Genomic DNA, 15,748 nt, shown 5'->3' on the forward strand with positions numbered 1-15,748 from the left:
CTGTGTAGCCCTGGCTGTCTTGGAACTCACTGTGTAGACCAGGCTGGCCTCCAACTCAGAAATCCACCTGCCTCTGCCTCCCAAGTGCTGGGATTAAAGGCATGTTCCACCACTGCCTGGCTTATACTGTTTTGCTTAATTATTATCAGTAATTATATTTGATTGCTTTTTGTTTGATTGATCGGTTGGTTTTTGTATTTTGTTTTGTTTTGGTTTGGTTTTTGTTTTTTCAAGACAGGTTTTCTCTGTGTAACAACCCTGGCTATCCTTGAACTCTCTCTATAGACCAGGCTAGCTTTGAATTCACAGAAATCCACTTGCCTCTGCCTCCTGAGTACTGGGATTACAGGCATGTGCCATCACACCCAGCTTTTCATTACCATTCTTAAACACAATATTTTGTATATTCACCTCAGTATTTTTATATGCCAAGGCATTTGTGGTGTTTTAAATTCTCTCTTGAATAATTATGACATATTGCTGGTTCCATCATTTGTTAAATAAAGTCTTTGACACATTTAAGTATTTATTTGTGTGAGGCTTTGACCATGTTTTCTTTTTAAAAAATCTTTAAGTAGGTATTTTCCATTACTTTTATTTCTGGTATTTAACACAAAGCCACTCATTGGAATATAGTCCATAAAGGAGTAAAATTCCCTAAAAATGTACCTGTTTGAGAGGATCTTCCCTTTACATGCAATATAAGACTTTATACATGTTATTGCTTCAGCACAGAAAAAAGCCATATCTTTTTAAATTAATTTATTAAATTCACTTACTAGTTTATTGAAGTCTTTAAAGAGAGGAATAAAGACATCATCACTTATTTTGCAAAGTATTACTTTAATTGCTGCAAGAATTTTGAGAGAAATTCAATTACTCTGTACTCCAGGGAAGATGAATGAAAGTGAATGTTAACTTACAACTTTACTATTCTCATAAAACCTAAATAGAGATTTTAAGTCAATACAGCATGAGTTCTTTTTAAGTGACCAGAACATCTTGAATATGTTTTACAGATTCTATGTTTCTATGAGCAAATTAAAACACAAAAAAAATTGAAATAGATTCACATAAAAATATCTAAACAGTAAGTATAACACTGTAACTATTACTAAACGCTACACAGTTTGCTACATTTGAACAAACACTAAACTCCAGGATGGATGATTTAGCAACAACAACAAAAAAGTACAAAGTCACTTGTAAAAATGTCAGCCATGATACTAACAAATAACTATAGAAAAATGATAGATGCAACTTTTAAAAGCTAAAATTTCCCCCAAGTTAATTTTCAGGCACCAGAAAAGTTTTCTTTCAAAAATTTCAGATTTCTTTTCTACAAGCAATACAGAAATATTTAAATTGGCACTTAAGCTCTAGAGACATCTAGCTGCAAAAATATTATTACAAAACTAATACTGACTAATCTCAGACTGCTATGGCTGAGGATGATACCAGATTAGATATCGGCGGTAAAGAAATCTCAGCTATGCTCAATATGATAAAAGAATAATAAAATTTTAAATTACAATACTTTTAAAATACGTTCTCTGGTAATTCAGCATTCTGCACTGTCATTAAGTGTCAATACTCGGCAGTTTGTTTGGAAGAATGCAGAATTACACGAACACTGTCTGTGAAGATATGAATCTATGCCTTTGAATAATAAATACCTAAGTTTGAATGTACTAAAAGGAAGGTTTGTACAATTTAGGCAGTTGAAAGTTGAGAACAGCCTGAGTTCCTTTTGAATAATGGCTTGCACAAAATCCACAAAGTTGAAAGTAACTTAGTAACACCTTTGCCTACATAGATAAATTACAAATATGTCTGTCAGATCATCTAATACGTCAGTGATTAATAATTTGAATATTTTCCTTGACAGTTTCAGACAACTTCTGAATTTACCATCCATTGTAGCTTAAGACAATGAGCGGGGACTGAGTCATGCCTTTTATCCACTGTAAGCTGATGGACACACTTCAAAAAAATGGGTTCATGTGACTGTCCCCAAACTGACTTTTACTAACTGAAGTCAATCTTGTTCTTCAGAAAGTCCAGACAAAGCAATATTAGAAAAGCTAAATCCACTTAAAATGTCACTTTAACTCACAAGCAAAACTTTCTTCTGTCTTAATTTAATTATTACCTAAATATCTAACACTTTATCCTCAATGAATATTAAGTTCAAGTCTTCCTGTGGCTTGTATTACCACCCACAGTAGTCTACTGAAATACCCAAACAATGTGTATTATATAGAGAAATTTCCTCTGATATTCATAAAAAATGTCCTTTTTCAAAACCACATATCTTCGTTTAGTAAAAGTCAGTAAAGCTATATTTTAGTGAATTAAAGTCCACGAATGTAGCAGATTAGCATTTCTTACAGTAGTTGTTCATAATTTCTGAACTTGAATGAGTCATCCTCAAATTGGAAGAAGCAATATGACAGCACACCAGAGATAATGTGCTTGTAAAATTATGGCTTTGCATTTTAAAATAAATATTTCATATTTTATCATTGATATTTCTTGGGTTTGTTTTTACTTCTCAAACTTCTGATGCTGGTATCTGTTTGTCCTTAAAATATTTCTCCAAATATAGAATTCATCACTCTATTTTATTACAAAATAAATGAGCCCAGACACAGTATCAGATACTAAGTTGCATATAATGTTGCATTATCTATCTGCTTTAAAACAGTTACTTAGGTTGTGTTTTGAATTGAAACAATACAATAAAATGACAGAGTACTTACAGTTTCATTTGTACAACAATCTCTCTCTCTCTCTCTCTCTCTCTCTCTCTCTCTCTCTCTCTCTCTCTCTCTCAGATTCCCAAGATAAAAAGAAATCCTTCATTGATTCCCTTCATATAAAATGGTTGATCACTTATCTACACAGTAGAAATGGAAAGGCCAAAGTTTCTATTTACAGATTCAGGAAAACTGATTTCCTCCTACTCCTGCAGTAAGATTTAGAGAGGAAAAAAAAGCAATTGACAAAGTGTTTGTAGCTCCTACCAATATGTCTCCCTAGTGATTCAGAATGGCTATGCCACAGGATACAATATGTAGCAGCAGCTGAGAAGCCCATGGGAATTCTGCTCAGCTGCTTTTCTTAAAGGAACATGAGATGACAGAGATAATGAAGTCTTTGTCTAGTCTACAGGAGAAGTTAGAAAGAAGTTAGAAAGAGGGTTAAAGTGTTTCTGGACAAACCATTCACTACCATCAAATGATAAAAGGATGAGGAGTTTTATAACAAAAACCAAGCTTTCCTTTTATGTCTGTAAGACCAAGTGAGGTCTCCTCAGATGAGAAGAGCAGAGTTCCGGTCAGTGTGGGCATGAGTGTGCACGGACATCCATCTGTGACAGCATGCAGTGTTGCGCAGGTTCCAGAGCCTGTCAGCTTCTGAGAGTTGATTGTGCTTATTTTCTTTCCAATTCCACATTCAGTGATGTCAGGTTGGTAACTTGAAATCAGCTATGGTAGGAATATTTACTGGCCAACAATATAAATTGAGGCTTTTCTCCCCATAGAGAGAGGGTTGTTAAACATTTATCCATACAATTCCCATTTAATTTGGGGGCTTTCCTCATGGTATTCAAGAAATCTGTTTGCTGGCTATCCAATCTTCTGGCTATAAAAATCATAGGTTCAAGTGACACAAAACAGGTGTGACTTCTGTATTTTCACATCACTAGATCATACATTTTTTCTGGTTTTAAGGCAACATGTTCAATATCCTGGATGCTTTTTCCATTTAAGTGTTCAGAGGGGCAGTCATGGCTGTACCCTTGCATGTCACTGATTGTTGACACTGTGTAGGATGCACTGCGGAGAGCATCAGAGTGGGAAAAGCCATTTCCAAATTGGATCTTATACTGGTTCCAATTTCTTCTCAGAATTGCTTGAACCTATCAATGAACAATAAACAGAAACAGCAAGAACAACCCATTAGTTGAGATAAAATATTCTATTTGAGGCATAGCAAAATGATTGGCAGAAAAGCTTTTGTCCTTTAAAGTAACAAGAAGACCAAAATGATTCTGGTCTATAACTTTAGTTATGCATGAAACCGAGGCAAGAATACTGCAAGGTCAATGCCTACCTTCATGGTAGTATTGAGTAAGCTCAGACTTGCCTAAATATCTTACTGATATCTTGTTTCAAAATAAGAGTGAGAGAGAGAGAGAGAGAGAGAGAGAGAGAGAGAGAGAGAGAGAGAGAGAGGGAATTAGCTCCTTGGTAGGTTGCTCACTTAGTATTTGTGATGCCCTAAATTCTTTCCTATGTTGTTCTCATGAGAATTGGGCATATCCTATCTTTTAATCATTCTGTTAAATCTTTCTCTGATTCATCACTTTGTCTACCCCTCAATTAGAAGTTATTTTCAAACATGGCTGCTTCCTTCTATAAATTAATCTTGCCTGTATTGTTTGGGATTAAAGGCATTTACTAAAGGCTTGTCTGCATTCCAGCCAGATCACAGAGACCTAGAAGGCCTTTGGATATGGCTCTTTGCCAGAGCAGTCATTTTTGCTGGATTAAAATGCCCCAAACCTGTAGCTTTCTTTCTTAAAACAAATGTGAAGTTTAATGCCATTTTTCTTGACTGAAATTAGAGATTATGACTAGTTGTGTCATATAAAATGACTTTTATTTTGATTGGATTAGGGCACTAGAAAGACTTCCTTCATACTGAGTCCTTAAACACAAATGAAAACAGTCAGCTCAGCCTCAGATGCTATCACCTTTATCCTAACAGGCCTGATTCCTGTGTACAACCTGAGTAGAGGCTGGCCAGTTTTAGGTCATAAAATATTTGCCCCATCCCTGTGGTGTAATATATATTTGCCTGAATGTTATTTGTTTGAATAGATTTTCCCAATCTGTCATCTGATAATTTAACCAGTTCTTATGCCCACACCCAAAAGGAATCTAAAACTAAAAAAAAAAAAAAATCCTAGTAATTCATATACTCTTAATATCAGATATTAAGGATATGTAATTAACTTTCTGTTCAAAGATATTCATGTAAAATCCATATTAAATATTTTATAAAATCTGTCTTGTTTCTTTTCTTGTGCCTTGTCTAAACATTCTACAACCAATAATGATTTATAGAAGACTACAGTTTGGGGGATACTTTTAAGTCTCTTACACACTACTACTTAAAATAAAAACAGGCTTCCTGTCTTATTTCATGTTTTAGCATTAACAGAAAAAAAACGGTCAAAAATATGGAGCCATCCATTTCTTAAATATAATTCAAAATCAATTATAAAATGGCTATTTTTTAATAATTCAAATGCTATATAAATGAAATGCTAGAAACTCAGTTATATAATATGTTATTAAGAAGTTCAGCAACTTTTGCACCATTTATTTGTATTTGGTAACAAGAGCTAATGTATATTCATAAAAGTACTGTGGAAATAAAAGAATTATAAGATAATATATGTTTTTATCTTGCACAAAATTACTATTTGATTCTCTCATAGTTTTATTAATTCTAAACCAACAAATAAGGTAGTTAAAGTAATGTACTAATATTTATATATGTAATGTCTTCATACATGTAAGCAAATGATAACTGCATTAGCTTCATAAGGTCCCAGCAGGCCAATGGTTTTACATGGCATGTTTAAGTAAATATTCAGAGATCTTAACAAAAAATACTTTTGAACAATTATGTAATTCTTTTGGGTAGGAAGTATTATTCTGATATTTATACATAGTTAGCTATGACTATGTTAGAAACTGGAGCTCTATAGCTTCAAGTTGAATGTGAGTAGGATGTATCTTCCCATAAAATATTCCAGACTACTGTCTAAAGATATTCATCTTGAGGCCCTTGGATTGGTTGTTCTAAAAGAAAAGCTATCCAAATCCCAGAAATCAAAATAAGTATGGACTGCTAAATATTTGACCTTGAAGAAGCTATTATGATTACCCACTTATTTTATCTTAGTGAATAAATCATTATAAAAAACGATGAAAAGAGGGGACCATCATTTTCTCTCCAGTGAAAGGGCAGGCAGGTACAGCCAGGAGTGCAGAGAACACAGGAGTGGCAGAGCAGCTGGGACAGGATCCTTCCGGGCTCTATCTACACCTAGGAGGTAGACTACTCCACAGCCTTCTGTGCACTGATCCTGCTAGGGGAGAACTTGTCTACAAGGAGTGGTTTGACTTCTGGGTTTAGAGGTGAGACCACCATTTTCCCTCCAGCGACTATGTAGGTGGGTATGGCCAGGAGCACAGGGAACGTAAGAGTAGCAGAACAGTTGTGACAGGGCCCTTCCAAGTTCCATCTGTACCCAGGAGCTGGGCTGAGCCACAGCACTCTGTGCCAGGGGAGAACTGGTCACCCAGGGGTGCCAACACAGGAGGGACAAGCGCCGGACAGAGACAGCAGGACCAACTAACACCAGAGATAACACCAGATGGCAAAGGCAAATGGAACGGTACCAACAGAAATCAAGGCAATATGGCACCATCTGAACCCAGTTCTCCCACAACAGCAAGTCCTGGATATCCCAACACACCATAAAAGCAAGATTTGGATTTAAAATCACAGCTCTTGATGCTGATAGAGGGCTTCAAGAAGGACATAAATAACTTAAAGAAATATAGGAGAACACAGGTAAACAGGTAGAATCCCTTAAAAAATTTACAAGAAAGCACAACAAAACACATGAAAAATTAAACAAAACCATCCAGGATCTAAAAATGGAGGTAGAAACAATAAGGAAATCACAAAGGGAAACAACTCTGGAGATAGAAAACCTAGAAAAGAAGTCAGGAGCCATAGATGCAAGCATCAACAACAGAATACAAGAGACAGAAGAGAGTATCTCAGATGCAGAAGATACCAAAGAAAGTATTGGAGCAACAGTCAAAGAAAATGAAAAATGCAAAAAGCTCCTAACCTAAAACATCCAGGAAATCCAGAACAAAATGAGAAGACCAAACCTAAGGATTATAGGTACAGAAGAGAGTGAAGATGTCCAGCGTAAAGAGCCAGTAAATGTCTTCAACAAAATTATAAAAAAAAAAAAAAAAAAAACTTCCCTAACCTAAAGAAAGAGATGCCCATGAACATACAAGAAGCCTATAGAACTCCAAATAGTTTGGACCAGAAAAGAAATTCTTCCTGTTACATAATAATCAAAACACCAAATTCATTAAACAAAGAAAGAATATTAAAAGCAGTAAGGGGAAAAGGTCAAGTAATATATAAAGGCAAGCCTATCAGAATTATACCAGACTTCTCACCAGAGACTATGAAAACCAGAAGATCTTGGGCAGATGTCATACAGACCCTAAAGGAACACAAATGCTAACCAAGGGTACTATATCCAGCAAAACTCTCAATTACCATAGACAAAGAAGCCAAAGTATTCCATGGTAAAAACAAATTTACACAATATCTTTCCACAAATCCAGCCCTTCAAAGGATAATGAATGGAAAACACCAACAAAAGGAGTGAAACTACACACTAGAAAAAGCAAGAAATTAATCTTCTTTTAACAAACCAAAAAGAAGAGAGTCACACAAACATAACTCCACCTCTAATAACAAAAATACCAGGAAGCACCAATCACTTCTCCTTAATATCTCTTAATATCAATGGATTCAATTCTCCAATAAAAAGATATAGACTAACAGACTGGATGCATAAACCGTACCCAACATTTTGGTGCATACAGGAAACTCATCTCAGACACAAAGACAAACACTACCTCAGAATAAAAGGCTGGAAAACAATTTTCCGAGCAAATGGCCCCAAGAAACAAGCTTGTATAGCCATTCTAATACCTAATAAAATCGACTTTCAACCTAAAGTAATCAAATAAGCTAAGGAAAGACACTTCATACTCATCAAAGGAAAAAAATCTACCCAGATGAACTCTCAATTCTGAACATATATGCTCCAAATACAAGGACACCCACATTCATAAAAGAAACTTTATTAAAGCACCCCACACAATGAGACTTCAACACCCCATTCTCATCAATGGACAGATCAGGGAAACACAAACTAAACAGAGAAACAGTGAAACTAACAGACTTTATGAACCAAATGGATTTAACAGATATCTATCGAATATTTTATCCTAAAACAAAAGAATATACCTTCTTCTCAGCACTTTACCTTCTCCAAAATTGACCATATATTCAGTAGCAAAACAGACCTCAGCAGATATAAGAAGATTGAAATAATTCCATGCACCCTATCAGATCACCATGAACTAAGACTGGTCTTCAATAACAACAAAAATAACAGAAAGCCCACATACAAATGGAAACTGAACAACATTCTACAGAATAACAATTTGGACAAGGAAGAAAGAAAGAAAGAAATTAAAGACTTTTTAGAATTCAATGAAAACAAAGGTGCAATATACCCAAACTTATGGGACACAATGAATGCACTGCTAAGAGGAAAACTCATAGCTCTGAGTGCCTCCAAAAAGAAACTGGAAAGATCATACAGTAACATCTTGAACTTCAGCAGATCTGAAAGTTCTAGGACAAAAAGAAGCAAATACACCCAAGGAGAGTAGATGGCAGGAAATAATCAAACTCAGGACTGAAATCTGTAGAGAGCCATATTGCGGTGCCAAGCCACCTGGCAGGAACTTGACATTGACCAAAGGGAAGCTCCTCTCCCAGCCTTTGAGAGGGAATTCCTGTGCTAGCCAGAATCCTGCTCCACCTAGGGTGGAGCACTCAGACCAAGGTAAAGTTCATTGTTCCTCCAGGTCTACAAATTAAGCAGGTGACTCACCAGGCCACCTCAGCAGTGGAGCCAGCACCCATCCCCCCCCCCAACACACCCTGTAGTTTGGGGGAAGGGTCTTACCTGAAGTCTTAAAATTCTGAGCCCCCCATTAAACCATTGGACTTTAAACAGCTGGTGTTGTCTTAATCTCCTCTCTTTTAGCTGCCTTCCCATACATCCCCAGTTTCCCTTCCAGGTAACCCATTCAATGTAACTGTGGGCAGTTACAGAAATCAACCAAGTAGAAACAAAAATAAATATACAAAGAATCAACCAAACCAGGAGTTGGTTCTTTAAGAAAAACAACAACAGCAACAACAACAACAACAACAAGTTAGATAAACCCTTAGCCAAACTAACCAAAGGGCACAGAGACAGTATCCAAATCAGCAAAATCAGAAATTAAAAGGGAGACATAACAACAGATAGTGAGGAAAAAAAATCATCAGATCCTACCACAAAAGCCTATACGCAACAAAATTGGAAAATTTGGATGAAACGGACAATTTTCTAGACAGATACCAGGTACCAAAATTAAATCAGGATCAGATAAATGATCTAAACAATCCCATAACTCCTAAAGAAATAGAAGCAGTCATTAATAATCTCCCAACAGAAAAAGCTCAGGACCAGATAGGTTCATGCAGAGTTCTATCAGACCTTCAAAGAAGACCTAATACCAATATTCTTCAAACTATCCCACAAAATAGAAACAGATGGAATACTGCCCAATTCGTTTTATGAAGCCACAATTACTCTGATACCTAAACAACACAAAGACCCAACAAAGAAACAGAACTTTAGATCAATTTCCCTTATGAATGTCAAAGCAAAAATACTCAATAAAATTCTTGCCAACCAAATCCAAGAACACATCAAAACGATCATCCATCATGATCAAGTAGGCTTCATCCCAGAGATGCAGGGATGGTTCAATATAGGGAAATCCATCAATGTAATCTACTATATAAACAAACTCAAAGGGAAAAAAACCACATAATCATTTCATTAGATGCTGAGAAAGCATTTGACAAAATCCAACATCTCTCTTCCTGATAAAAGTCTTGAAAGATCAGGATTCAAGGCCCATACTTAAACATAGTAAAAGCAATATACAGCAGACTAGTAGCCAACATCAAACTAAATGGAGAGAAACTTGAAGTAAAGTGGACTACACAAGGCTGCCCATTCTCTTCCTACCTGTTCAATATAATACTCAAAGTCCTAGCCAGAGCAATTAGACAACAAAAGGAGGTCAAAGGGATACAAATTGGAAAGGAAGATATCAAAGTGTCACTATTTGCAGATGATATGATAGTATACTTAAGTGACCCCAAAAATTCCACCAGAGCACTCCTAAATCTGATAAACAACTTCAGCAAAGTGGCAGGATATAAAATTAACTCAAACAAATCAGTAACTTTTTTATACTCAAAGGATAAAGAAGCTGAGAAAGAAATTAGGGAAATGACACCCTTCACAATAGTCACAAATAATATAAAATACCTTGGTGTGACTCTAACCAAGCAAGTGAAAGATCTGTATTACAAGAACTGCAAGTTTTTGAAGAAAGAAATTGAAGAAGATCTAAGAAGATGGAAAGATCTCCCATGTTTATGGATTGGCAGGGTTAATATAGTAAAAATGGCCATCATGCCTAAAGAAATCTACATATTCAATGTAATCCCCACCAAAATTTCAAATCAATTCTTCATAGACTTAAAAAGAGCAATTTCCAGAGCAATTAGGCATAGTACTACCTGAGGACCCAGCTATACCACTCCTGAGCAATTTATTTGGAATAACAAAAAAACCTAGGATAGCAAAAACTATTCTCAACAATAAAAGAACTGCTGACAGAATCACCTTGCCTGATATCAAACTATATTACAGAGCAATAGTGATAAAAACTGCATGGTATTGGCACAATGACAGGCAGGTAGATTAATGGAATAGAATTGAAGACCCAGAAACGAACCCACACACTTATGATCACTTGCTCTTTGACAAAGGAACTAAAACCATCCAGTGGAAAAAAGAGCATTTTCTACAAATGGTGCTGGGTCAACTGGCAGTCAACAGTAGAAGGATGAAAATTGATCCATTCTTATCTCCCTGTACAAAGCTCAAGTCCAAGTGGATCAAGGACCTCCACATAAAACCAGATACACTGAATCTAATAAATAGATGAGAAAATTGGGAAGAACCTGGAGCACATGGGCACAGGGGAAAATTTCCTGAATAGAACACCAATATCTAACGGTCTAAGATCATGCATTGACAAATGAGACCTCATAAAATTGCAGTGCTTCTGCCAGGCATAGGACACTGTCAATAGGACAAAATGACAACCAATAGATTGGGAAAAGATTTTTACCAATCCTACATCTGATGAAGCGCTAATATCCAATATATACAAGGAACTCAAGAAGTTAGATTCCAGAGAACCCAATAACCCAATTTAAAAAATGGGCTACAGAGCTAAACAAAGAATTCTCAACTGAGGAATACCGGATGACTGAGAAACACCTAAAGAAATGTTCAACATCCTTAATCATTAGGGAAATTCAAATCAAAACAACTCTGAGATTCCACCTCATACCAGTCAGAATGGCCAAACTAAAAAACTCAGGGGACATCAGATGCTGGCAAGGATGTGGAGAAAGAGGAACACTCCTCCATTGCTGGTGGGATTGCAAGCTTGTTCAACCACTCTGGAAATCAGTCTGGTGGTTCCTCAGAAAACTGGACATGACACTTCCAGAGGACCCTGCTATACCACTCCTGGCATATACCCAGAGGATTCCCTGGCATGCAATGAACACATGTTCCACTATGTTCATAGCAGACTTATTTATAATAGCCAGAAGTTGAAAAGAACCCAGATATCCCTCAACAGAGGGATGGATACGGAAACTGTATCCATTTACATTTACACAATGGAATACTACTCAGCTATTAAAAACAATGATTTCATGAAATTGTTAGGCAATTGGATGAAGCTAAAAAATATCACCCTGAGTAAGGTAACCTAATCACAAAAGAACACACATGGTATGCACTCGCTGATAAGTGGATATTAACCCCAAACCTCAGAATACCCAAGAGACAGCTCACTGACCACATGAAGCGCAACAAGAAGGAAGACCAAAGTGTGGATACTTTGATCCTTATTGGAAGGTGGATCAAAATATCCATGGCTCACAGCTAACCAATAGACTGAGCATAGGATCCCCAGTGGAGCTGCTAGAGAAAGGACCCAAGGAGCTGAAGAGTTTTGCAGCCCCATAGGAGGAACAATAATATGAACCAACCAGTACCTCCAGAGCTCCCAGGGACTAAACCACCAACCAAGGAGTATACGTGGAGGGACCCATGGCTCCAGCTACATGTAGCAGAGGATGGCCATTTCAGACATTAATGAGAGGAGAGGCCATTGGTCGTATGAAGGCTCAATGCCCCAGTGTAGGGGAATGCCAGTCAGAAAAGTGGGGAAGGGGGTTGGAGAGCAAGGAGAGGAGAGATAGACAGGATAGGGGGTTTTCAGAGGGGTAACAAAGAAAGGGCATACCATTTGAAATGTAAATAAAGCAAATATCTAAGAAAAAAGAAAAAAGAAAAAAATGATGAAAAAGCATTGTCCTGTAGTATGGGCTATTATTTACAAAATTTAAAAAAATGAACTTTATTAAAGACCCGTGGTCTTTGCAAATTTGTGTAATACAAATGTTTCACTTTTAACTTCTTTCTCTAATACAAGATCATACTTATTTAACAGAGTATTAAAGTAGGCATTCAAAACATTTAAATGGGACAAATGAAAATATGGGTATAATTAAAGATGAATATGGTTTCGTTGGTTATATAAGAGCTTTATGCAGGCAGCTAAATCAAATGCTTAGCATAGTATATGCTCATTAGTACATGATTAGGGTCAATAATAATACTCCTTAATCTAAATCATTTTTAAGAGTATGATATAACTATAAACTAAATATAAAGAAAAATATTTAGTTTTCTTTACAGAATATGAGCTAAGGCTTCTCAACATATTTTGTTTAGTTCACAAAAAATTACTTACAATGCATTGTGGATGCATATGTCTTTCTGATGACCATAGCCCCTTCTTTAGGTTACCATTGCATATTTTCATTTGTGTAGAATGGAGCTGAAAGGGATGTAACCTGACCACTTGTGAACCTACAGTTAACTAGCAAGAAATGCTAAGAGGAAGATAGATGTTTGCTAAAATTGAGCAGAGGGTCAAATGCACAGATATCAGGCAAAAGCAAGCCACTTGACCTAACATGAAGGGCAAGAAGGAAACTAAAACCAAGCAAATGACTTTAACAAAAACATGACATAGTTGGAACCACACAAATTGAATCTGGCAACTATTTCTCTGTGTTACAAGAGTGGGAAAAACCAAGAGGCAAAGAGACAGAAAAGGAGGGATTACAGCATTTCTTAAGATTTGGGCTGAGTCATGCTCAAACAGACAGTCTCCCAAGCAAAAGTAAAATGGAGAGATATTAAAGATGTTGTGATGAACTGAGGATTTGGCAACAACCAAGTTCAAAGGTTTTCTTGTTATTAAAATTTTCCAATGCCAAAAATTTTCTCAATTTAAGGCATGGCAGAAGAACAAGGTACTGTGTCTCTTTTGTTTATACAGATAAAGGACAACAGAAGTGGAAGGCATTAACTTCAATACTCCCTGGATACTGTTTCTGAAGGAAAGTGCCAATTTAAAATTTAGCTTGCAGTGTGATTAATGTTCCCATTTCTGCATGGTTTTTCATTAAAACAATGAGCTATTTGATCAACACAGCAATGAATTCTAAGGATCTGCTGAGGTTGGGGCATGGTATGAAAACTTTGCATTCACCTTTTCAACAAAAGTATAAATAACTTGCTTTCCTGTCCCTTTTATAAGGGAAATACACTTTCCTTGGTTCCAAGTCTTTCCTAAAATATAAATGCTAGGAAGAAAGAAGCATCTCCAGAGTTTTAAAGGTCCTACCATGTTCATACCCTCCTACCCTAATTCACCTAATTCAACACCTAGTTTACTAGTGACTATGACTTAAATTTATATTAAATATTTAAAAACCACATTAATCTGTTTATATAGATAAGAAAACATCTTCTATATTCCATGCATGCAAATATTGATGAGCGACATGTGTTCATGTCGCTCATCAATATTTGTTATAGCCATTAGCAATGTATAGGATTGCCTAAGTCAGTACATCTGTATGCATACGTAATAAAGGCTGCATGAATTTGCCTGTCAAAACAAATGCTTTATCTGTACCCTTTCATTTCATTTTCTGTTTACAAATGCCATCAACTCAAGGAAAATAGTCACTCTCAAATATAACGTGGAGTCACGAAGATACCAATTAAGCTACAACCCAATAGTTTCATTTGACAGTATACTCTTATATCCCACTGTTATACAGTGTTATAGATAAATGTAAAGTAATAGCTATAAGTTCAATTACATATACTTTAATTTTTACTTTAAACAATTTGTTTGCTTATTTCCAAAGAGAAAAATAAGTAGACTTTACTTAGACCAAGAAAAAGTAATTTGTAGTTTCTTATGAGACGTATGTAATTTCCAGGCATTTATTTTATAGGAAATATCCACATAGATTATGTCACATAAACTAGGCCCATGTTTTCCCTATCTGAGGTCTCCTGGTGAGTTTCTGAATTACACAGGGCCCATTTCTCACTGAGTTGCTGTCTGGATTTCTGTGCTGTGCTCAATTGTGCTAGCACCCTCTAGATGAAAACCGGCCAAGAAGAACAGGAACAAATAAAAAGCAAAATCAATGGCACTCAAGCAACTGAGCAGTAACAATATCCATATGACTAGACGAATTCTCCCAGTTAGAATACTGAAGCCTCTCGAGTAGAAAGCCCTCAGACAGAAACCTAGAAATCTCCAACAACATTCCCATGCTGCTTGTTACAGCATTCTAGTCTACATTTCCTGACTTACTGCTTTACTTTTTTAGTTTGTTTTAATCTTTTTGTATCTATAATAAAACCTTTCAAAAGAGGATATAGTTGAGTCTATTGAAAGGAGAACAGAGGAAGCGAGCAGATTCTTCTGACAGTACATGTTCAGTGAAGTTAAAGATTGCCCAGCAGTGTTCCCAGAGCAACATCCTGACTTGACTTAATAGTAGGTCAAAGGCTAGCTGAATGGACGTCACTCACTGGAATATATTGAAGTAAGACTGGCATTCCCCTACCACTCAACTCTAATGTTACCCACAAACTTGAGATGATATTTGTGCCTATAAAAGTAATTTTATGCAATTTTTCCTGTGATAAAATTGATTGTTTGGGAGGAAGTTTATAACCTCATCTTGTTTTAAAAGCAAATTGTATAAAAAGGTAGTAAAATCAATAAACATACCTCTCCATTAAAGAAGCAGAAAATTGTAGATACCAAAAGACCCTGTGAAAAAATAAAATTATGAGTCTATTTTTAGTATATTACTTATTATGTAAAACAATTCTCCAATTTAAAATATTTTGATCATATTCTTCCCCTCTCCCAAGTCTTTCCAGATCATCTCTTCCTCATTACCCATTCAACTTTAAGTCCTTTCTCAAAAAACAACAAAAACCCAACACAACAACCTCCAAAAACAAGAAAATAAAATAAAACCAAAAGAAAAACAAAAAGCACCGTACTATAACCAAATAAAACCACACACACACACACATACATGCACACACACGTGCACACGCACACACTCTGGAGTCTGTTATATATTGGTCAACTACTTCTGAACACAATGGAGTGGTTGACATACTGTCATGCCATTAGAGAAAACTCATTTTCCCTCCCCCAGCAGGTATCAGTTGACAGTTCAGTTGTTAACCTTTACCCTAGTAGCTAGATTTTCTTTCATTCTTTCATTC

The 15,748-nt window shown here is 36.1% G+C and overlaps 1 protein-coding gene across 2 annotated transcripts in view; it reads right to left on the minus strand.

Moving 5' to 3' along the window:
* Positions 1-823: 823 nt before the first annotated feature.
* The window catches only part of Calcrl (calcitonin receptor like receptor), a 94,699-nt gene continuing 79,774 nt past the window's right edge, over positions 824-15,748 (minus strand). For both annotated transcript variants that reach the window (XM_052182803.1, XM_052182802.1), the window contains 2 exons: positions 15,237-15,278; positions 824-3,925 (listed from right to left, as the gene is read on the minus strand). In XM_052182803.1, the coding sequence (XP_052038763.1) occupies positions 3,701-3,925; positions 15,237-15,278 (267 nt within the window). In that variant the 3' untranslated portion in view covers positions 824-3,700. The remainder of the gene's footprint in view (positions 3,926-15,236; positions 15,279-15,748) is intronic.

Source organism: Apodemus sylvaticus, chromosome 5 (assembly GCF_947179515.1).
Source record: "Apodemus sylvaticus chromosome 5, mApoSyl1.1, whole genome shotgun sequence".
In the NCBI taxonomy this organism is placed as follows: Eukaryota; Metazoa; Chordata; class Mammalia; order Rodentia; family Muridae; genus Apodemus; species Apodemus sylvaticus.